The sequence below is a fragment of the Rhamphochromis sp. 'chilingali' genome, assembly GCF_963969265.1.
Source record: "Rhamphochromis sp. 'chilingali' genome assembly, chromosome: 2".
NCBI lineage: Eukaryota > Metazoa > Chordata > Actinopteri > Cichliformes > Cichlidae > Rhamphochromis > Rhamphochromis sp. 'chilingali'.
Window position 1 is genome coordinate 68,792,381 of NC_137930.1, and position 25,016 is coordinate 68,817,396.

At 40.9% G+C, this 25,016-nt stretch overlaps 3 protein-coding genes across 3 annotated transcripts; all 3 read left to right on the forward strand.

Moving 5' to 3' along the window:
• Positions 1 to 550: 550 nt before the first annotated feature.
• Positions 551 to 24,387, forward strand: LOC308392368 (cytochrome P450 2J6-like; the record flags this gene model as incomplete). Its single annotated transcript, XM_080875358.1, has 11 exons — positions 551 to 712; positions 1,828 to 1,990; positions 2,741 to 2,893; positions 2,991 to 3,151; positions 3,387 to 3,455; positions 3,533 to 3,637; positions 3,852 to 3,990; positions 19,437 to 19,522; positions 22,610 to 22,711; positions 22,799 to 22,940; positions 23,049 to 24,387. 11 exons carry the CDS (start codon positions 551 to 553, stop codon positions 23,234 to 23,236), a joined length of 1,470 nt encoding a protein of 489 aa, XP_080731484.1. The 3' UTR covers positions 23,237 to 24,387.
• On the forward strand, positions 6,423 to 9,413 carry LOC308392372 (cytochrome P450 2D9-like). The gene is made up of 3 exons (XM_080875364.1): positions 6,423 to 6,645; positions 6,741 to 6,882; positions 7,247 to 9,413. The coding sequence occupies exons 1-3, from the start codon at positions 6,625 to 6,627 to the stop codon at positions 7,432 to 7,434; spliced, it is 351 nt and encodes a 116-aa protein (XP_080731490.1). The 5' UTR covers positions 6,423 to 6,624; the 3' UTR covers positions 7,435 to 9,413.
• On the forward strand, positions 15,291 to 19,277 carry LOC308392370 (cytochrome P450 2D10-like). Its single transcript, XM_080875361.1, has 4 exons — positions 15,291 to 15,539; positions 18,351 to 18,513; positions 18,864 to 19,016; positions 19,126 to 19,277. Exons 1-4 carry the CDS (start codon positions 15,378 to 15,380, stop codon positions 19,257 to 19,259), a joined length of 612 nt encoding a protein of 203 aa, XP_080731487.1. The 5' UTR covers positions 15,291 to 15,377; the 3' UTR covers positions 19,260 to 19,277.
• Positions 24,388 to 25,016: the final 629 nt, after the last annotated feature.

Below are 25,016 nucleotides of genomic sequence, written 5' to 3' on the forward strand. Positions count from 1 at the left end.
CTCTTTGTATCTTAATATTAAAGTTTATTTAGTTTATGATCTTATGTGAGGGTTTCCTGCTGTTTGAGCATGTTCAGCTCAGTTTTTACCTGGAAATTCTGACTCCTTCACTCTTTTCTTTCAGATCTTTACAAGTCACAGCAAATTCTTGTAGATTAGTCAGTTTACCCAGTTTACTTCCACGTTCTTCTTCACATAGAAATGAGGATCCTCGTATTCAAATGTGTTTTATTAACAATGGAAGAAAATGAAACACAGAAAAATGCCTGACACTATGCGATATCTAAGGAAATCTGATACCGCTGTACAGTAGCCTGTCACATTACGCTAAAGGTGGTGGAGCAATGTGCTCTGTGTGAAGGGTGAAACACGCTGTGTTTCACCCTTCACACAAATCTCAAGGTGTGTAGGTAGAAGAGGGCCAGCTGAGCTACATATTTAAATGTGGGTCTGCCAGCTACTCCTCTCATTTCAAGTCAATGCTATGGAAGAGAGCCAGAGATCAGTAATAACTAACACTTTTTCATAGTGCAGTCCAAATCGTCTCACCATGTTTGTTTCAATTGCACTGCTATGCCTCTGCCTTTTATTTCTTATTCTTCAACTCAAATCCAAGAGGCCGAAGAACTTCCCACCAGGCCCCCCAGGCCTTCCCCTGGTGGGGAACACTTTGCAGTTGAGTTTGGAGAACCCCTTAAAGGACTTTGAGAAGGTAAGAAAAAACATTCAATAAAATAAAAATGTCCATAATGTTTTATAATATTTTTTTTATCCTATTGATGGATTTACTATTATTAGTACTAAATGGGTCTAAATGTTTAGCTACTAAAACATTAGTGTGCTTTTCCTGACTGTGCTGTTAAAGACAATACCAATGCTTGTGGCTGTAAAAGGAAACACCTTTAAAATCCAAAGTTCTTACACTATAGTGAGCTCCTTATGTGATTACAAGATAGTTTAGCATAGTTTAAACCCCCTGCAATCATCACTGTATATGGATCAATGTTCAGCTTATCGTTTAAGAAATGTCATGTGACAGTGCTACATGAGAAAAGAACCACATGCATCTCTACAAATCAGACACACTGTGCTCCGTTTTTAAAACTGACCAACATCAACATCTTACAAAATGAAACACTGAAGTCCTTTGGTCTCATCACTGCTAACGTTTGCTTATGCTGTATATCGTTTTTTGTTTCGCTGCAGGTCATCAAACTACAGAGAGAAATGTGTCTTTAACAAATGCATATGGCATGCTCTGCAAGCGTAAAGTTAATAAATGTGTGCAGTGTGTAATGCGTGCTTCTATCCACACACAAATACAAAGCAATTTTACACCACGTCAAACTATTTTACAAATGTGTATGCCCAGACCTGAATAAATACAGATGTATAATAACTGATTTATAACTTAATTTATTAATTTCAGCTTCAGGAATTGGATAACGTTCTCCTTCAAAAAGCTGTTTGTGCATACACATATTTCTAAAACTACACGTTACTTCACTCTCACTTGCTTAGAAAACCTGCAATGCACGTGCACGAATCATCTGATCAGTCACGTCGTCACGTGGAGTCTTGAGACAAATCTCACGCTGCCAACTTTGCACAGATCCACAAATGTAAGCATGTCCCACTGTAAATATGTGGGCTTCCTCTGTATCCCTCCATGAAATGTTCAGGATTAGTTCATTTGATGCTTTTTTCTCTCCACAGAATAACTGAAATTACTGGACAGAAATGTTTAACCGTGTTGGAGGGAAATGTCCACCTGAGTATCTGGTTCATAAATTTCAAAAACTGCCATGTCATTTTGTTCCCTCCCAGCTGAGGAAGTCTTATGGAGATGTCTACAGTATTTACATTGGCCAGAAACCAGCTGTAGTCATCAATGGGCTGAAGGCCGTAAAGGAGGCGATGGTGACTAAGGCTGCTGATTTTGCTGGACGACCCCAAGACTTGTTTATTAATGAGCTCACCAAAAGGAAAGGTAGAACAGATGTTATCTATCAAAAAAACATAACATCTGTTACAAAAAAAGCCAAACAAAGTCTTTCTATTTCTTTCTGGATTCTAATGTTGGAGGTTGTAGTGTGCTGTTATTTGGTGCGTTCATAAGAGAAAAGACTCATTACTTTGGAAATAATCATGGTGGCAAAACAGACACAAAACATTGCAAATAAATTGATGTAAAATAAAAAAATACATCATGCTACATTATTACTAATAACTTCCATCCATCATACAAAAAACTACAAACACATTTTTTTTAAACAGCAAATATGAATCTAAATTATAGGAAGACTCTAAGATGATCTAAGTTTTCAAACCACTTTGGTTCATGTTCTTTGAAACAAGCTGGTTAAAAAATGACTTGCTTCACATGTTCAGGCAATGAAATGTTTTTATTGCACGTGTTTGCATGTTTAACCAGAGTCTAACATTCCCAGAGCAGCTTCTATCAGTTGACCTGTTGCTTATTTTAAGATCCTCGTAGTTATCCTGGAATTGCACTACTGTTCACGCTTAAATCAATAATTGAATTTTAGCATGCATGCTAGAGATGCTAAGTCTTTTCTGACTGCAGTGAAACTCCAGTGAGATGCTGGTGTATCGAGCTGTACTGAATAAAATAAAAATAAAAGATGAAATAAGCCAGAAAGTAGAGCAATGATGACAAATTGTCAGCATTGATGATCTTTACGTCTTTCCCTTCTTTGTGTTTCTAATTTTGTCGTAGGGGTCGTTATGATAGATTACGGCTCTAGTTGGAGGGAACATCGTCGCTTTGCTCTGATGACTTTGAGGAACTTTGGTCTGGGGAAGAACTCGATGGAGGACCGGATTCATGAAGAGATAAAACATCTTGTTAGCACGCTGGAGGAGAGCGTTGGTAAGCGTTGGTCCACATAACTGAATTTTGTGGTGAGCCGTTGTTTCCATAATGTTCTTTTGTGTTGTTTTACAATGCTGTGCTGTTACATTACCAGGTAAAACCATGAGTCCTCGAGTTATGTTTCACAATGCGGCCTCCAACATCATCTGCCAGGTTCTGTCTGCTAGACGCTACGAGTATGACAACGCATTAATCAAACAGATTGTTCAGTGCTTCACTGAGAATACCAAGATGGTCAATGGACCGTGGGCTATGGTGAGTAAAAGCATGTTTCTGAGGTAACAAAGTTTCCTCAGGAATTTCGTTAAGGCGGAGATTTTACTGCAACAATTCCACCTGTAACAAAACTAACATGCAGATGTTTTTGTCACATCTAGCTTTAGCATGCTAGCGTGGTCATTTGATAAGTAGAACCAGCAAAAAAGGAAAACCAGGATTGGTCGCCTCTGATGATATTTAAGCAAATTACCCAGCTTGTCTTTCCTTTCAGCTCTATGACTCTTTCCCTATAATTCGTAACCTGCCACTGCCCTTCCAAAAGGCCTTTCAGAATGTGGAGGTAATTTTAATTTTCACTTTACCAGAAGGAAGAAGTAAAATTCTTTCAAACTGTGAATAATGTCGTTTGCTCTTTAGACTTGTAGGAATATTATAATTGATTTAATCAATGAGCACAAGAAGACCAGAGTTCCTGGAGAGCCACGAGATTTTATTGACTGCTATCTGGAGGAACTGGAGAAGGTGTGAGTGTGAAAAGAAACAGATCTGTTTTTCATATTCTGTTTTACATATGTATTAGGCATATTTAAAATCAAATTAATTTAATCCTACTTTCTAAAAGGAAATGCCTAAATACTTCACAGAAACGTTTTTGTTTTTATTTTACAGTTTTTAATTAATTTCCAGGAACAGATTAAGACATTTGTCTTACAATAATTGTTCCCCTTTTTTGTAGCGAGGCAATGACAGGTCTTCATTTTCAGAGGACCAGCTCATTATGTACTCTATAGATCTTTATATTGCTGGGACTGACACCACCTCCAACACCCTACTGACTGGTTTTCTTTACCTTATGAACTACCCGCACATCCAAGGTAAACCTGCACATGTAAATAATGCATATTATGGTTATTTGTCATTGAATTCTATGACTTGTCTGTAGCCTTCACATAACAGTCTAAATTGAAACACAGCTTATAAAAAATGTAGGCGGGGCCAAAAGGAGACCTGCTTAATCATTATGCATTTTCATCTTTCTTTTGAACCCCAAATTATTACTTACAAAATACAGTGTTATCATGTTGTGTAAGCTGTCGAGGATACTTGAGGGCACACGGGAGTTTGCCCAACTGGTCTATATGTGTTTTGTGGACTTGGAGAAGGCATTCGACCGTGTCCCTCAGGTGTCCTGTGGGGTGTCTGACCCATTGCTACGGGCCATTCGATCCTTATACAACCGTTGTAAGAGCCTGGTCCTCATAGCCGGCAATAAGTTGGGCTTCTCTGCTTGGGCTGCTGCCCCCGCGACCCGGCCCCGGATAAGTGGAAGAAGATGGATGTATGGATGGATGGATGGAAGCAGTATTGTGAAATGTGGATGTTAATGTGTGATGTTATCTCTCTTACACAGAAAAAAACATTCAGGTACTGTATATATGCTGCCCTCACGACACGTGACCATGTGAAGCTAGACAGCTAGCGAACAAAATAGAGGAGATCTTCCACACAAGGCTTGCTTTTCTTGCTTTTAATGAAGATCCTTTAAAGCCTTATCCTCTCTCAAGGCTTCTCCTTGCTATTTCTTATTTGTAACTGAAACATACAGAAAATGAAAATAAATTGCTAGCTAATACACATCTTAATGACAAATTTACTGATTAGCCTAGCTTAACACGTGCGTTACATTAGCATCGCAGTTCACTCCAGTTAAACACATATAAAAGTCATCTCTGAACATATTAATACTCACAAAGACAAACGTTTCCCAAGGTACAAGCGTGTAGGGCACTCTTAGCGTGTACATGAACTCGTTCACTCTTTTAATACTGCCGAAGCACTTTTCACGGCATTAACGGAAAAAATACATCAAAGATAGGCAAATGATCAGAGCGCTCCCTCACTCCCATTTCCGCACATACAATACAAAGATCGCTTGTGATAACGATGTCTCACTCTGAGCAAATTTCGAACCCAGACATTTTAACTGTTTTTAGCATGAATTACTTAGAATATTTCTTAACTTTGAACTTATTTATCACTTTGCTTATGTAACTTAATCAGACTATGCACTAACTACTGACCTTTGACCAAAAGGCATAACAGTATATGTTAGAGATCTTGCTACTTACAGTTGTCCTCTATTTAGACGAGTTGCACTGGGTCTTCATAGATTGAGGGAAATCATATGATAGGATGCCAAGAGAGAAACTATGGTACTGGATGAGGAAGTCAGGAGTGGATACAAAATATATTAGAAAAGTGTAGGACATGTACGAGGACAGCAAGACAGTGATCAGTAATGTAGCAGGATTTGAAAATTGGTTCAAGTTGGGGCTGGAATCACTTCAGTATTGGACCTTTTGTTTACAATGACAGATGAGATCAGGCAGGAGTCTCTGTGAACTATAATGTTTGTAGATAACATTGTGATCTATAGTGAGAGTAGGGAACATGTGGAAAGAGCCTGCAGAGCAGACGTATGCTCTGGAGTGACTATGATGGTAAACATTACAAGTCAGTATATCAGAAGGACAGCTCACGTTGATCATTTTGGAGATGCAATGCTGAGATGGTTTGCTGTACACATGTACATCCCTCCTCTGTGAATAATTTGGACAAAGTATAGTAAAGACTGAGCTGGCAGGTAGGAAAAGAAGAAGACCATAGAGAAGGTTCATGGATATATTGAAGAAGGACATGCAGAGTGTTGGCATGACAAAAAGAGGATGCCAGAGATAGGATGAGATGGAGACAGTAAGCACAAATTCCAGCATTTCAGCTGAATTAAATTGTTGTCAAATTGGTGTCATCCTGAATCTTTTGCTTCTTCAAAACCTTTCATGGTCTGGTTGTCTTGGCAACAGATCCAAAATCTTAAAACTACAAAATGAATTAGAAGATGCACATAAACAGCATTATTCAGGAAATCCATCCAACCATGGCAGCTCTGCTTTTACTGAAGGAATTGGTCTGACTTGATGTAGACTTGATCTACTGACCAGAAAAGAAGCATTTCATGGTAAAGGAGTATCATCATAACCTTTTCCATGCTTTGAATAGTTATTTGTAAGGAGTAGAAGGAACATTATTTATGCAAACAACATGTTTTAACGTAACGCATAAAATCTAGTAATGCTGCTGTGTGATAAAAAACACATGGAGTACTTGGACAAACTCCACTGGGTGTTGTTCTTGCAGAACACTGGTGTGTGCAGACAAAGTAGTTTTCACGTGATTGCAGGTTAATTAATAACAACAGGTAACTATTTGTTTTAATGAGGAAAATTAGACTGATATGGCTTTTTATCAGGATTTCTTACTGTGTTCAGATCAGTTCCATATTAAGTAACAGTGAAGAGAGCCCTCCCTCTGAATAGAAAAGGTCTCTGCTCAGACAAAGATAAAGCACAGATAATCTCTTCATCCAGGCTGTGATTCATGAAATACAGAGAGTTGCCAACACTGTTCCTCTCAGTGTCTTCCACTGCACCACTAAAGACACAGAGCTGATGGGATATTCAATTCCCAAGGTAAGGGACGACTGATTAAATCATTTTTAACATTAGATACAATAAAGTCAAGAGTGTCCTTAATGGACTTGTCTTTGCATTTGTTTTCTTCTCAGGATACAGTGATCATTGAGAATCTGACCTCAGTGCTCAGCGAGGAGGGACAGTGGAAATTCCCTCATGAATTCAACCCTGAAAACTTCCTCGATGACAAAGGAGAGTTTGTTAAACCAGAGGCCTTCATGCCTTTCTCTGCAGGTACATGAGCACAAACACGCTGGCTGACACAGACAGGGCCGATTAACCTGTAAACCCTGCTTGAAATATGCAAGCCCAAAATTAATTGATTATTTTTCTATGATTACAAACTCGGTGTAAAATATCTTGGTATCATAATAAAGTTAATAGGTAGAAGCATCAGAGCAGATGTCACTGTGTCAAACATGAAGGCTTTTTTTCCTTTTTGTCTTTTATAGCATGTAAAATATGCCGTAGTTAGTAGACCAAAAACCTAAGAAAACTGTGAATCCACATATGGACATGCCCCTGTTCCCACAGTACCAGGGATGTTGGGTAAATCTGTTTGTTTTTGATAACTTTGAAGTGTCTTGTAATGTCTCAGGTCCTCGGATGTGTCTCGGAGAGGGTCTGGCTCGCATGGAGCTCTTCCTCATCATGGTGACTCTTCTGCACAAGTTTAAATTCATCTGGCCCGAGGACGCAGGAGAACCAGACTTCACTCCAGTCTACGGCATCACCATGACTCCCAAACCTTATGACATGAAGGTTCAACTCAGAATGCCACAGTGAGCCAATGTGCTTCATAGAAGGAGAAAGAAACAATTTAGTCTTAGTCTTTAGTCAATTTAGTCTAATTTTATTTTCATTAAAATTATTGTCCTTTATTCATTCATTGTTGGTTGGTTGATGTCCTATGATTACTGAAAAAACAGTGAGACTTTGTAGAACATGTCCTATTTTATAAAATCTTCTTTCACGTTTAAGAAAAGACTTTTTAAGATTAGAAACATGTTCTGCTGGGCAGGTTTCACTGAGATGTGCATCAGCACAGCAGTTCTCAAGCTGTGGGACATGGAGCCACTGTGGGACATGAGCGTTGATGACAAGGGGAATAATGAGAAAAACTAAGTTGAATGAGAATAATTTATGCAGGATATGTATATCTGTACGTAGGGCTGCTCAATTAATCGAATTTTAATCTCGATTACGATCTGGGCTTTCAACGATCATTAAAAATGACTGAGCCGATTATTAGCCCCTCCCTCATTTATCCGCGACACCTTAAAGGCCGGTCCGTGAAAATATTGTCGGGCATAAACCGTCCGTGGCGCAAAAAAGGTTGGAGACCGCTGATTAAGAGGACCCGAGGGAAGCTCGGAAAGCTAAGCAGAAGTTATTTGGAGAGGAGAGTGACTGCCGTTGGTTGAAAAGAGGTAAAAAAAAAACTTCAGTGGTGTTGCACACTATTTTATATTATTTTTTAAAGTCATTATTCAATACATTGTTATTGTTAACCCTTTAAAGCCGGTCAGAGCAGCACGCTCCGTTTTGCGTAACTATTTTTAAATCCCTGTAGAACCTGAACCGTGTAAGCTAGCGCAATAATTTGTTTTGCATATGAAACCGGAGTAGTTGTACTTACATCTGATGCCATCAGCTTGTCCTCGGTCACGGTTTCCTTCCCCATAAAGCTTTGCAAAAATTGCATAAAAAGCGCTTGCAGGTACAAAAACATAATATTCCAGAAACACGCTTTGCCGATCCGATCAGCTGTTCAGAACATTCTCCACAGTGAAACAGACGTCAGCGCGAACTGTCGCATGTCCGCCATTTCCTGGCCGAAACCGGAAGTGATGTCATTTTCGCGGAAATTGTAGTTTTTTACTTGTAGGCCTTAAAAGCCTCTACTGGTGTTTTTATAAGTCATGTTTGACTTTTCTGAATAGTTGCTGGGATGCTTGGAACTCAAATTGCACTGCTGGAAATAGTTTATTTTGATGCACATGCTGTTTTCTTTGCAAATTTGCATCATAGGATTGTTTTTTGTTTTTCCTGCAGTATATAAAAATTGCTGTATCTCCAAAATAAAACTATGAAGACACTCAAAATAAATTTCCTGTTGTTGTAAACTAGTTTGTGCAACTTTTTGTATTTAAAGTTTTGAGGGATAAGCCTCTTAAATTTCTCCAAGTAGAAATGTATGTAAACAAAACAAAAGCAATTTTCAATTTTTTTTGTAGTTTATTGCACTTTTTTGCAATTAATGCAGTTACTATGGACTTAATGCATACATATTAGTAAAATATGGGCTATAACAGTTGTATTGATGTATAGCAACTTGAAATGCTCCCACAAATGGCACTACAACATGTAAAAAAAAAAAAAAAAGCTCTGGTGGACTTGGTTCTATAGTAGGTCTTAAAGGGTTAAATAAATATCGTCGAATAATCGAGATCTCAATTTCAGTGAAAATAATCGTGATTATCATTTTTGCCATAATCGAGCAGCCCTATCTGTACGATTTGTGTAGGAAAAAATAAATGAAAGATCCCCGTACGCTCTTGCTGAGTGTCATTTTTATTTGATTTTGTTTATTTTTTGCCCCAAAACATTTGTGGAGCTTTGGGGGGGCATGGCTGTGAAACGTTTAATGACTACTGCTATTATCCATGAAGCAGAGTCTCCAAAACTCATTTTTGTCTTGCTTCTGTCTGAATCACTTTCTTCCACATAAAGGACGTGTCCAGCAACATCAGGGCTACAAACAACCAGTTAAATAATGAATGCTCTTTAAAAAAACCAAACCAATGGTTACCACATCCACTGAGAAACCATCAACTTAAACTTTACAACTTTGTAGTTCACATCAACGATAGTTAGTCTGATAACAGTCAGCATGGAAGTGTCATGGTTCTCGGTCCTTTTGACCCAGCATTTTGAGTTTTTGTGTTTCTACGTCATTTTTCTTTAAATCATGGTTTATAAACTCAGGATTTTGTAATCCTGAGTTTATTCCATGTTAGTTTCTTTTACATCCAGGTCCTCCTTGTGTCTCGGTCCTCTGTGTCCCTCTCTCTATGTTCAGTGTCCTTGTCTTGTTTCCCTTTTCTGTTCCCGTGTTCCTCTCCTTGTGTTCCACGTCCTGTCATCACTTCTCACTGTTTCCTGTTTTATTTTGACAGCCTCGTTGATAGGTTTGTAGCATAAACCTATTCGCTGGAACGTTAAGGACAATTTAATTACACAGCAAAGCAAGACACGAGTGGGCAAAGTTCTTCATGTTTCTCGTGCACGGGAGAGAACCGGACAAACGCCGTTCCTTCGCTTGACCCCAGTTGCTCTTGTCTGCTCCCCCGTAACACTGCTCTTTTATTGAGGTTACATGAATATGCATAGGTGCATTAACATACGACGTATACATACAAACAAAGAGTACCTTGCCTGTGCGTTGTGTAAGTGTGTGCGTGTGTGTGTGTGTGGGGGGGTCAGAGTGTGACCCCATAAACGACTTCCCTAACCCTGCTGGTTTGGAAGTCCAACAGTTCATCTAAACAAAAGGCTCTTAGACTAAAACAGACATAGCTACGTTTATCCTACCATAAAACGATAAGAGAAGGTACGACCTCTCCCACGCTCCCAGAGTGTGGGTGTGAATGCCAGAGCCCTCTGGAATGCACACAACGTCTCTGCAGACTACTAAGGATCAAACCTCTATCAATCTACAACTAATTATAAAACTCTAAGCATATATAAGTAGATATTTCTAAGCATAAATGATAATCAACAATACAAATCCAACACTGGTGTTTGGTGTGTTTGTTCATTTGTGTCAGCTGTGTTCCCCGTGCATCTCCACTTCCCTCGTTACCCTCCTGTCTGTATTTATGTCTGTCCTGCATCGCTGTCTCTCTCGTGGGTGTGTTTTTCCCTGCATGTTTCTCTGTATGTTGTGTTTATGTTCCTGTATTCCAGTTTAGATTAGCTTAGTATTGTATCTCCAGCACTCTGTCAATAAAGCTGTTTGAGTTTCTAGGTCCTGTGATTCTGCACTTGGGTCCTAACCTGCCTGCGTCACACAGCTGTTTCATGACAGGAAGTCACTTTAAAACTCAGATTAAATAATCTATGAACCAGGGTTAAAGGGCTGTGTCTTTTGGTTAGTTATTTTGTTCTAATTCTGATCTGATTTGACTTGTAAGTACTTTTTGTATTTTGTATTTTCGCTATTTGGTGATTTTGTGTAGTATTGTGCATGTTTGCATACATAGTCTGTGGAAATTCTGAATTTGTGAATACAGAACAAACAAATTCAGAGAAGAAAATACTAACAAGTCATAATTTTGTGCATGAAATATTGGTAAGTATGGTTAATGCAGGCATTTCTGGGTTCTGTTGTGTTCAGTTTTTCTAGAAGGAAGTACAGAAGAAATATGTGTCTTTTAAAAACATTTAAGTTGCTTCGGCAGTTAAAATTACAAGTGCTGGACTTCTCTGTGAAATCAGTCGTCTGTCTTCACACGAAAACATGACTCTGAATCGGGCTGTACAGTTTTATACCTCAAGAATAACACATTTTATTATGACTATCTTCTTCCGGAAGCAACATGGTGTCGCGTTCGAATTTTGAGGAAGAGACATACGACTGAAAGTCCACAGTGGATCAACACAAATTATTTTATTAAAACACATATATGTGGTGAAGATCGGCTCTGCAAAACATCAAGCTCCATCTCCCCCTACAATAGGTGGGTGTAATATTTATACTTATGATGACCAGTACCTCGCGTCACTAAAACAGAACAGTTCCTCTTTCAGTTCCTCCAGATGCATCCTGTTATTCTGCTTGTCCAGACTTAAACAACACTTGCAGTCAGTTTACCCAGACAGGCTATGTGTCTGTGTCGTTACTCTAAGTGCACGACCCCCCCCCCTCTACATCATCTGTGACCAGGCAAACTCCAGTGCAGCCTGCTGAATTCACACAGGCAATATGTAGTAAATTATACTGTAAACATGTAGGCAACCTTTCAATAGCTGAACTTTGCTCCATTGATCGGCCAGACATAGCTGGCCCGTAGCTTCAAACCATTAATTAACTTAACCGAGCTTCAACCCTTTAAGTATGCAATATGTGTATAACATGATTACAGTTGCACCTGCAATGAAAGATTATTATGTGCTTATGCTAACACCTGAAATACAGACTTTAATATAACCTCACCAGTTTCAATAAATGTGTCAATAAAATGATAACAATGATAAATCATAAATGATGCAACAGTAATAATAAGGATTATGAATAGTGACAGTAAAATAATATTTCATCTCGACAATGGCCTGCTGTCTCCCTATTGTCTTCTCTCCATCCACGTTCAACCTCGGATCTCCTCCTTTTCCTGGAATGACAGAGCCAGAAAAGAAAACACCTCCCTGCCTAGCCTTGATGAATTAATATCATCCTACTGATTCTATTTATTATCTAAGATCTGGACATTCTGTTCGGACTTCCTTTTCCCAGAAAATATCATCCTGACTGTCAACCAGTGTGATGTGTAAGCATGCTGCAAGAAGACGCTCTGTGCTCTACGTCAGTCTCAATATTTCAATTCAGTCGAAGCGCTGAATGAGGATCCCGACCCTCAAAAACACGGCAGCAAGCTAATGGGGGCGACCGTGGCTCAGGGGGTTGGGAAGCGCCGGTTCGATCCCTGGGCTCTCTGTCCTGGTCGTTGTGTCCTTGGGCAAGACACTTTACCCTACTTGCCTGCTGGTGTTGGCCAGAGGGGCCGATGGCGCGATATGGCAGCCTCGCTTCTGTCAGTCTGCCCCAGGGCAGCTGTGGCTACACCTGTAGCTGCCTCCACCAGTGTGTGAATGTGAGAGTGACTGAATAGTGACATTGTAAAGCGCTATATAAATGCAATCCATTATAATGAGCTGAAATGTGTATATAAAAATAATTTAAAAAACAGCTTTACTTAATCATTCTAACAGTTCACATAGTTTGTGAATGAATTCCAATGGGTCTTCAAAAATGAGTTTGAGGATCTGCTACTTACTAGACACCCATATGGAAAAGACTTGCATAAGATGTGGCCTACTTCATATAGTGAATCATATAAGGCTCATATGATTTACTCATGAAAGTGGCCACTTTCATATATTGTTTTAATAAGTATCCAAAACATACAAGTTGTCACGGCTCGCAGTGGCAGACCGTGTGGAGAGTGTGAGGAGGACTCAGGTGCAGACACAAGTGAGGATACGGGAGTGAACTTAAACAAAAGCGAGCCTTTAATTGTGGCTGATGAACACAAAAGAAACAAGAATGAGGGCAGCACAAGAGCAGTAACTAAACAGAAACCTAAACTGGGAACAAACTATGGTAAGGCTATGGGGTGGGAACACAGACGACGCGACACAGACTGCATGAAACACCGAGACTAAATACACATGAGGGATGATCAGGGGAAGTGGCCACACATGGGAGCACAGCTGACACACATGAACCTAACGACAGGACAGGAGAGGTGAAACTAAATACACTGACATTGAATACAGACTTTCAAAGTAAAACAGGAAACATGGAGATTAGACATGACATGAACTAAACATAACCATGCAGACATGACTCATGACAGGTAGACGCACGAACCAGGGAGACGGAGTACAGGGGAAGATGACAGAAGCGACAGCATGAACTTGACAACACAAGACACACAGACATAAACACATGAAGGGCAAGGGAGGCTTAATACAAGGGTGATATAATTACAAATGAGCTGGAATAACTTAATGAACCTAAACAAACAATAAACATCAAAATAGACTAAACACAAAACACTGGGTCGCACGACCCAGGACCATGACACAAGTTTCATTTATATAATTTTTCTAGGGATCTTATATCTGTTTTCACTCTTGTATGCTTTTCATACAAGTTTCACACAAGACAGAAAATTTATAAGATTTCTATGTACAGTGGGGCAAAAAAGTATTTAGTCAGCCACCGATTGTGCAAGTTCCCCCACCTAAAATGATGACAGAGGTCAGTAATTTGCACCAGAGGTACACTTCAACTGTGAGAGACAGAATGTGAAAAAAAATCCATGAATCCACATGGTAGGATTTGTAAAGAATTTATTCGTAAATCAGGGTGGAAAATAAGTATTTGGTCACCTCAAACAAGGAAAATCTCTGGCTCTCACAGACCTGTAACGTCTTCTGTAAGACGCTTTTCTGTCCCCCACTCGTTACCTGTATGAATGGCACCTGTTTGAACTCATCATCTGTATAAAAGACACCTGTCCACAGCCTCAAACAGTCAGACTCCAAACTCCGCCATGGCCAAGACCAAAGAGCTTTTGAAGGACACCAGGAAAAGTATTGTAGACCTGCACCAGACTGGGAAGAGTGAATCTACAATAGGCAAGCAGCTTGGTGTGAAAAAATCAACTGTGGGAGCAATCATCAGAAAATGGAAGACATACAAGACCACTGATAATCCCCCTCGATCTGGGGCTCCACGCAAGATCTCATCCCGTGGGGTCAAAATGATCATGAGAACGGTGAGCAAAGATCCCAGAACCACACGGGGGGAGCTGGTGAATGACCTGCAGAGAGCTGGGACCAAAGTAACAAAGGTCACCATCAGTAACACACTACAACGGCAGGGAATCAAATCCCGCAGTGCCAGACGTGTTCCGCTGCTGAAGCCAGTGCATGTCCAGGCCCGTCTGAAGTTTGCCAGAGAGCACATGGATGATACAGCAGAGGATTGGGAGAATGTCATGTGGTCAGATGAAACCAAAGTAGAACTTTTTGGTATAAACTCAACTCGTCGTGTTTGGAGGAAGAAGAATACTGAGTTGCATCCCAAGAACACCATACCTACTGTGAAGCATGGGGGTGGAAACATCATGCTATGGGGCTGTTTTTCTGCCAAGGGGACAGGACGACTGATCCGTGTTAAGGACAGAATGAATGGGGCCATGTATCGTGAGATTTTGAGCCAAAACCTCCTTCCATCAGTGAGAACTTTGAAGATGAAACGAGGCTGGGTCTTCCAACATGACAATGATCCAAAACACACCGCCCGGGCAACAAAGGAGTGGCTCCGTAAGAAGCATTTGAAAGTCCTGGAGTGGCCTAGCCAGTCTCCAGACCTCAACCCCATAGAAAATCTGTGGCGGGAGTTGAAAGTCCGTGTTGCTCGGCGACAGCCCCAAAACATCACTGCTCTCGAGAAGATCTGCATGGAGGAATGGGCCAAAATACCAGCTACTGTGTGTGCAAACCTGCTAAAGACCTATAGTAAACGTTTGACCTCTGTTATTGCCAACAAAGGTTATGTTACAAAGTATTGAGTTGTATTTTTGTTATTGACCAAATACTTATTTTCCACCCTGATTTACGAATAAATTCTTTACAAATCCTACCATGTGGATTCATGGATTTTTTTTTCACATTCTGTCTCTCACAGTTGAAGTGTACCTCTGGTGCAAATTACTGACCTCTGTCATCATTTTAGGTGGGGGAACTTGCACAATCGGTGGCTGACTAAATACTTTTTTGCCCCACTGTATATATCTTTTCCATATGGAAACCGTGCACATCATTTTATTTGAAAGTACACAAACAGAAAAGGGAGGGCCAACGACTGAACTACCCCTTTAAAAGAGGCTAACCATGTACACTACTCTTTTTTTCAGTGCATTCCTATCTGTCTCAACATGTTTGCTTCACTTGTGCTGCTATGGCTCTTCATTTGGATCGCCATCCTTCATCTCAAATCCTGGAGGCCCAAGAACTTTCCACCAGGACCTCTTAACGTGCCCCTACTGGGCAGCATTTTTCACCTGAGCCTAGAGAACCCCTTGAAAGATTTTGAGAAGGTAATAAAAATGCTGTTTGTTGAATTGTGTTGTTTTATCATTTTAAGTAATGATAAAACAACACGCATCAACATTGCGTGCAGCAGCAACCACAGCCTCCCAGACACTGTTCAGAGAGGTGTACTGTTTTCCCTCCTTGTAAATCTCACATTTGATGATGGACCACAGGTTCTCAATGGGGTTCAGATCAGGTGAACAAGGAGGCCATGTCATTAGTTTTTCTTCTTTTATACCCTTTCTTGCCAGCCACGCTGTGGAGTACTTGGACGCGTGTGATGGAGCATTGTCCTGCATGAAAATCATGTTTTTCTTGAAGGATGCAGACTTCTTCCTGTACCACTGCTTGAAGAAGGTGTCTTCCAGAAACTGGCAGTAGGACTGGGAGTTGATCTTGACTCCATCCTCAACCCGAAAAGGCCCCACAAGCTCATCTTTGATGATACCAGCCCAAACCAGTACTCCACCTCCACCTTGCTGGCGTCTGAGTGGGACTGGAGCTCTCTGCCCTTTACCAATCCAGCCACGGGCCCATCCATCTGGCCCATCAAGACTCACTCTCATTTCATCAGTCCATAAAACCTTAGAAAAACCAGTCTTGAGATAGTTCTTGGCCCAGTCTTGACGTTTCAGCTTGTGTGTCTTGTTCAGTGGTGGTCGTCTTTCAGCCTTTCTTACCTTGGCCATGTCTCTGAGTATTGCACACCTTGTGCTTTTGGGCACTCCAGTGATGTTGCAGCTCTGAAATATGGCCAAACTGGTGGCAAGTGGCATCTTGGCAGCTGCACGCTTGACTTTTCTCAGTTCATGGGCAGTTATTTTGCTCCTTGGTTTTTCCACACGCTTCTTGCGACCCTGTTGACTATTTTGAATGAAACGCTTGATTGTTCGATGATCACGCTTCAGAAGCTTTGCAATTTTGAGACTGCTGCATCCCTCTGCAAGATATCTCACTGTTTTTGACTTTTCTGAGCCTGTCAAGTCCTTCTTTTGACCCGTTTTGCCAAAGGAAAGGACGTTGCCTAATAATTATGCACACCTGATATAGGGTGTTGATGTCATTAGACCACACCCCTTCTCATTACAGAGATGCACATCACCTAATATGCTTAATTGGTAGTAGGCTTTCGAGCCTATACAGCTTGGAGTAAGACAACATGCATGAAGAGGATGATGTGGACAAAATACTCATTTGCCTAATAATTCTGCACTCCCCGTACATCTTATGCCATCAGCTTGTCCTCGGTCAGTTTCCTTCCACATATAGCTTTGCAAAAATTGCATAAAAAGCACTTGCAGCAACAAAAACATAATATTCCAGAAACACGCTTTGCCATCCAATCAGCTGTTCATAACACTTCCTACATTGGAATAGACGTCAGCGCGAACTTTTGCATGTCTGCCATTACCTGCTCGAAACCGGAAGTGACGTCATTTTCGCGGAAATGTAGTTTGTTTTTTTTACCATCAGGGCCTCATGAGCCTACACTTGTGTTTTTAAAAGTTATGTTTGACTTTATGACTTTCTGTGTCGTTTCTGGGATGCTGAGGACTCATATTGCACTGCTGGAAATAGTTTATTTTGATGCATGTGCGGCTTTTTTGCAAATTTGTTGTATAATATTTATTTTCGTTTTTCCTGCAGTGTATAAAAATTGGTGTATTTCAAAAATAAAACTATGAAGACAATCAAAATAAATTTCCTGTGGTGGGAAACTATCTTGTGCAACTTGTTTGGGATAAGCCTCTTAAATTTCTCTAACTAGAAATATATGTTAAAAAGCAAAAACGATTTTCAATTTTTTTTGTAGTTTATTGCACTTTTTTGCAATTTATGTAATTACTATGCACCTAATGCAGACATATTATTAAAATCTGGGCTATAATGGTTGTATTGATGTATAGCAACTTGAAATGCTCCCAAAAATGGCTCCACAGCATGTAAACATATAATATAAGCTCTGGCGGACTTGGTTCTATGGTAGGTCTTAAAGGGTTAACAGTACTGATCTTACCTTTTTACTGTGATTGCCTAATATGTTGTTGGTATAAAACTGACTCTCTGCACAGTTGGCATTTACCCAGCCAATACAGATTGGACCTTACCTTCTTGATAAGTCAGTATTTGCCAACAGAGTTTTTCTGTATGTGTGAAGGGGGTTATAATTATAATAATAATAATAATGGATTGGATTTATATAGCGCTTTTCAAGGCACCCAAATCGCTTTACAATGCCACTATTCATTCACTCTCGCATTCACACACTGGTGCAGGCAAGCTACGGTTGTAGCCACAGCTGCCCTGGGGCAGACTGACAGAAGCGAGGCTGCCATATTGCACCATCAGCCCCTCTGGCCAACACCAGTAGGGTAAAGTGTCTTGCCCAAGGACACAACGACCAGGACAGAGAGCCCGCGGATCGAACCGGCGACCTTCAGGTTACAGAGACGCTTCCCAACCCCCTGAGCCACGGTCGCCCCATCTTTATGTTTCTTTATATAAAATAATAAAAGAGCAGTATATGCTTCAAAAAAACAATTATTTTATTGAGTATAATTTGTCAATATAGCTTTACTAATATGCCACAAGCTGTGTCTAGCAGGATGCGTACACAGGGTCCTATTTTCAGGTCATAGTAGAAAAATATTAAGGACATAAATTACATTTAATTCAATTTTTTTCATAGCTGCTTTAGACCATATAAAATGTTAATTCCTCTGGTCGGTAAATATGTTTAAAGCCCCTTCAAAATGTAATATTCATCTGAGGGTGTGACGCATGGATTTCAAACATGTCATTTTGTTTCCTCCCAGCTGAGGAAGTCTTATGGAGATGTCTACAGTATTTTCATCGGTTGTAAACCAGCTGTAGTCATCAATGGTGTAAAGGCCATGAAGGAGGCTATGGTGACCAAGGCTGCTGATTTTGCTGGACGACCTCAAGGCTTGTTCATTAATGAGCTCAGTGATGGGAAAGGTAGAATTTACATCATATGTTATATGAGGTATAATGGAATAATAGTAAAATCTTCTTTATCAGAAATTCTAAGTGCGACTCAGAGTCAAATGTACGTTTTGGTGGGTGTTTTGTTGCTGCTTCTCCAGTGCCCCTGTCGTGACTTTCGCGTGCATCAAAACAAGCGAAACAGACTCACAGTGGTTTATGTTTCCTACCTGGGAAAGTTGATGTTGCTGATGTTTTACTGACTTTAAACTACACTGTGAGGATCAATTGTTCACTTACGTTTTAGGCCAAGAGGTTGGAGAGCTTTGGAACAGGGAACATTTTTGAGTTCTTTCTTCTTTATGTTGCTCAACCTGTTGTAGGAGTCATTATGGCAGATTATGGCTCTAAGTGGAGGGAACAGCGTCGCTTTGCTTTGATGACTTTGAGGAACTTTGGTCTGGGAAAGAATTCAATGGGGGAGAGAATTCATGACGAGATCAAACACATCATCAGTACCCTGGAAAAGAACGTTGGTATGTTCATCGATGGGTTCACGCAACAGTTTTGCACAGTGCTGTTGGTTTCAGAATATTGATTTGTACTCTCGTACAGTGCTGTCTTGTTTCATTATGTCTCCTACAGGTAAAACAATGAGCCCTAAGGTTATGTTTCATAATGCAGCCTCCAACATCATCTGCCAGGTTCTGTTTGCTAGACGCTACAAGTACGATGATGAGTTAGGGTGTCGAAAAACAATGCAGAATTACAGCAAATGAAAAGCACCCATTATTAAAAACTTGACTAATCCTATGTTTAGTTCATCATTCACTCGTGGCATTTACCACATTGCTAATTTTCATTTTCTCTTTAAATATCATTAACTGTTGTTTGTTATGTAACATTTGTTTTTGACTTTCTTTACAACACATTGTATGATGCAACATCTCCCACAGAACGATGTCAGCACGAGATAGACCGAGTGTTAGACGGGAAGGACCGCGCCAGTTTTGAAGATAGACACAATATGCCCTACGTGCAGGTACAAATCATACAACATATGTCTGGTCATATGTTTACTCATATTTTACAATGAAGACAAGAAGACCCAAATGCAGGGTATTGCAGACTGAACATTTCGACTGGTTATGTCGCTGTAGTATTGTCATGATCGAGCCAGCGTTTTGAGTTTTCATTTATGTTGATGGTTTGCGTTTAAGTTCATTTAGTTATAAGCTTCTAGGTTTCCCAGTTACGGTTCATTGTTTATTAGATTATGTGGGCTCAAATTTTGGTCATAAATATTTTTTAACCTTGTAAACCCAAATATCTGAAAGTTTTATGTTTCCGCATCTATAGAGGAGAATTTGTGAGTGTGTAAAAAGGATTTGTGTTTGTAAAAGATATTTACACAAGTTACAAATTTTTTTGCTATGGTCTGCTTACAGATACAAAACAAAACAAAAACAGAAGCATTTATGTGTCGACTAGGCGTGCGACAATACACAAAATTGATGGTTCGGTTCGACACTTTGGTGTCATGGTTTGATATTTTTTCGATACAAAAAAATGTTCATGCCTTTTTTCATTTGCAATTTATTAGAATTATAAATATTTCTTTTACCTCAAAAGTACAGTTTTTCAATTAAATGCTGCTGAAACAACAAAATAATCTTCTTCCTCCCAGTGTTATTTCCGCTCTACGGGGTCCGCTTTTCTGCAAAGCCGCCTCCACTCAGCACGCTCAAGGGCGTCGTTCAGGTTGGCGCCAATCTTTACGTCGTCTTTAATTCGGTCCATCCATCGCCTTTTTGGTCTGCCCCTTGGTCGCCGGCCTTGGGGGCTGAGTCGCAGTGCTGTTCTTGCCACCAATTTTTTGTCACTTCTGACCACATGCCCGTACCATCGCAGTCGCGCTCCTTGCATCTTCTCCGTAATTGGTGCGATGCCCAGCCGCTTTCTGATGTCGATGTTCGTGACGTGGTCCCATCGTGTCAGGCCCAGGCACTATCGCAGCATCCGCATTTCCATTGTGTGAAGGGCCTGTTCGTGCTTTGCGGCGGCTGGCCAACACTGATCCGTAAATGGCCACAGGGTGCACAACGCTCTTGTAGATCTTCGACTTGAGGCGGTCAGGCATTCGTCGGTCGCACAGGACACCATTGACTTGGCTTCACTTCATCCAGGCCGCATTAATCCTGGCTCGTACGTCTGGCAGGATGTCGCCATCGTTGCTGATCATTGATCCGAGGTACTTGAAGTGAGATACTCTTGCCAGGTGCTGTCGGTTTGGGGGCCGGCTTCTAAGTACTCAGTTTTTTTCAACCTCAGCCCGTACTCAATCAGGCGTGTCTTCCATTGCTATGTTTGGTGTTGCAGCTCCATTCGAGATTCAGCTGCGAGGAAGACATCATCAGCATTGAGGAGTGTCCAAGGGTGGGGAGCTTGGAGGTCAGCGGTCGCAGTGTCCATGCAGAGGATGAAGACAAGCGGGGACAGCACGGAGCCGTGGTGCACGCCCACAGTGATGTTGAAAGGTGGTGATGTTCCTACTGGGCTTCTGACTCTGCTGGTCACATTTCTGTACAAGAGCTTGATCCAATTGACGTAGGCCTCGGGGACCCTGTGTGATCGCAGAGAGTGCCAGATCAGGTCATGAGGGACTCGGTCGAAAGCCTTTTCCTGGTCGAGGAAGACCATATAGATGGTCTTCTTCTCTCGGTGCTTCTCCAACAGCAGGCGGGCCTCATAGATGGCATCTATTGTGCCGCATCCTTTGACGAAGCCACACTGGTTGGGCGTTATTGTGATGATTTCTTGCAGCCTGGCGTTGATGATCAGCTCGAAAATCTTCATGGTGTGGCACAGGAGTCGAATTGGGCGGTAATTGAGAAATACTTGCTCCAACGTTTGAGAATGATGGGCAGGTCATGGAGGATCTGATGGTTGGCATCCTTGATGTGTTTGACCTGGCCGATGTCCTGCGTTGCTCGATGGCGGTTTCTGGCGAGGCGGTAGATTTTGTTCGCTCCCCCAGGCATGTCCAGTTCTTTGTAGAGTTTGTTATAATGTGACGCCTTTGCCGCTACTATTGCCTTCTTCGTGGCCGATTGAAGGGCCCTGTAGTGTTGATAGTCACCATCGTTGCGAGACTGAAGCCACATCTTGAATGCTGTCTGATTGTTTGCTGCACGCTGTCATTGACAGCAATAAAAGTTGCAATTGCCCTGTCTATTTCTTTTGCCCTCTTATAACCATGTGCTAACGGCTGTCTAAATGACTCGGGTAGAGTTTGTAGCATGTGTGCTTGTTGTTGTTTTTGTCTGCTTCCACTTGTCTTTGCACTAGGGTGATGTCGACATAAATGTGCAGTCATATTCGTTGTGTTCCCACCGATGGAATTGAGCATTGCGTGACACAATCCAACATACTGTTGTACTTTTGTCCATGACGTGTTTACCATCAGGGTCATGCTTCACATGAAAACCAAAATAGTTCCAAACGCCAGATCTGAACGATGGTGCGGGAGGTTCAATTTCGGGTAGCGTTGAGGCAGTTGCCATGTTGCAACGAGCTTAACTTCTGTCTCGCTAGCTTGAGTGAATGCATATGGGCGGTGCTTAGTGGATCTGTGCTCGACAATGCAGCCTAGGCGGAGTAGTCAAACGCAGATCCACTGAACTCTCAACACAGACAGCATCATCAGAAGAAAAGTTGATAAAATAAATGAAAAATTTTGTATTGTTCGATACATATGCGTACCGAACCGAAAGCACTGTATCCAACAGTTCAATACAAACACATGTATTGTTGCACCCCTAGTGTTGACAATGCACAACTTTCAAGGATAGAAGACATACTAAAGACAGAGACAAGAAGACTCACATTAAACATGAAGACGGAGACAAATGCTTTGCAATGGACCTTATGCTTCTCACCTTATAACATCTGGGAGAGGCTTCGGACAAAGTTTGCTTTGTCATTGATTGAAGCCATTGATTTGGATAGCTGTTGTAATCATTCATTCATTACAATCTCTTTATAGAGAGAAACTAGATAACTGCTAGTACTAGTGAGCCTGCACTGTTTGTCTTTTGCTCTATGCTACATAAAACATGTCTTAATCCAGGCAGTGATTCATGAAGTACAGAGGGTTGCCAACACTGTTCCTCTCAGCGTCTTCCACTGCACCACCAGGGACACAGAGCTCATGGGATATTCCATTCCCAGGGTAAGAGGCAACCGGCTATATAGGTTTTAGGAATAGAGGCAATGAAGAGTTTTCTTAATGTCTTTTATTGTTTTGGTGTTTTTTCAGGGTACAGTAATTACCCAGAATCTGACCTCAGTACTCAACGAGGACGGACAGTGGAAATTCCCTCATGAATTCAACCCAGAAAACTTCCTAAATGACCAAGGAGAGTTTGTTAAACCAGAGGCTTTCATGCCTTTCTCTGCAGGTACAAGAGCATAGACAAATCTTACTTGGAGCAGCAGCAGAGACAGGGTTGTAATATGTTGTCAAATATGTGAACTACATGGTACTGAGACCTTTTTTAATGTCTCAGGTCCTCGGATTTGTCTCGGAGAGGGTCTGGCTCGTATGGAGCTCTTCCTCATCATGGTGACTCTGCTGATGAGATATCAGTTCATCTGGCCCGAGGACGCAGGAGAACCAGACTTCAGTCCGGTCTACGGGATCACCTTAACTCCCAAACCTTTTAGCATGAAGATCCAACTCAGGACACCACAGTGAGATGGTGTGCCGACGCTGTAGCTCAGTGACTCAGATAAAAATAGAGGCATACTTAGAATTGAATAAAAATAAATTTCTGCTGCCTTAAAGTCAACAGTCACAAAAGTAAAATATACATAAATTGGGCGAGTGCACCTATCCCAACATAGGGTTTGATCCTTAATTAGTCTCTAAACTATGTATTAGATTTTCCCAAATACTGCAGGGTCTACCCTGAGGCAACGCTTTGTGTGATTTGGAGCTATATAAAAAAAACCTGACCAACAGTCATCCAACATCTAATTTGGAAAAAAAAAAAGATGTGTGGATGTGAATCAAATCAAATTCAAATTCAAATTTTATTTGTCACGTACACAGTCATACACAGTACGATATGTAGTGAAATGCTTGGACAACTGCTCGTGACCTAAAGAAAACAAAAAAGGAAAAGGCTATGAATAAGATAGGAAATAAATATGAAAAATTAAAAAGGGTAAATTTAACTAGGAAGGAATAAAATATAAATTAAGGTTAAAAATGAAATAACTGTACAACACAAATTAGAATGAAGGGTAAATTTAACTGGGAGAATAAGATAAAATATATAAATTAAAGTTGAAAATAAAATAACTGTACAACAAAATACACAATATAGAACTATATAAGAATGTATGAAGAAATCTAAATAAATATATACACAATAACAGCAGCTGTACAAGTATTAACTGGAAATGAAGAATATAGTGACCAGTGTTGTGCGATCCACATTATGTCTTGTGCAGTGCAAACATGCTTAAAGTGATTTAAGTGATGAAGTGAAAACAATGTCCAGAAAGTCCAGTGTGTGTGTAAGAACCATATGTGTGGGTCAGTACTGTGTGGTGGTGTGATTGAGAGACCGTATCGCCTGCGGGAAGAAGCTCCTCCTCAGTCTCTCTGTGTTGGTCTTCAGGGAGCGGAATCGCTTTCCTGACCTCAGCAGAGAGAACAGTCTGTTGTTGGGATGGCTGAGGTCCTTCACCATCTTCCTGGCCTTGGTCCAGCACCGTCTGCTGTAGATTGAGTGCAGGTCAGGGAGCTCGGAGCGGATGGTGCGCTCAGCTGACCGCACCACACCCATCATTGTGTTAATAAAGAGTGTTTTCTCTCATAGAAGTGAAACAATAAATCCATTACAACCCAGATTTGTGTGTGTTGTTTTACACTCTCATGGTTATGCAGACTCTTTTTTGAGGTCATCTTTTGTGACAATTAATTTTAGTTATTGGTTGTTCAGCAGATCTTCCTGGTTTTCAGACATTAACAGAAACTCATTTACAACTGTCCCAGATTTAAAAACTCACAAAACACATGTATAGTCTTTACATCAGCCCGAATTACAGGTCTTTATAGATTTTGATGGTAAGAAACACTTTAACTTAAAATGGGTTAACAGACAATTTTTAATTTCATCATTTCACAGAAGTTATTATAAATACAAATAAAAATAACATCATTAGTTTTTTCACTTGATATAATAATAATAATAACTTTCGGTTGTTAAACAAACATTGTGAAGTTTGCGGACGACACTACAGTGGTGGGTCTTATCACCAACGGTGATGAGACGGCTTACAGGGAGGAGGTCAGCGCCCTGACCCACTGGTGTCAAGACAACCATCTCACCCTCAACGTCGCAAAGACAAAGGAGTTGATAGTGGACTTCCGGAGGTGCAGAGAAGTACACACCCCCATCACCATCAACGGCGCTGCTGTGGAGAGAGTGAGCAGCTTCCGGGTCCTTGGAGTACATCTGGCTGAG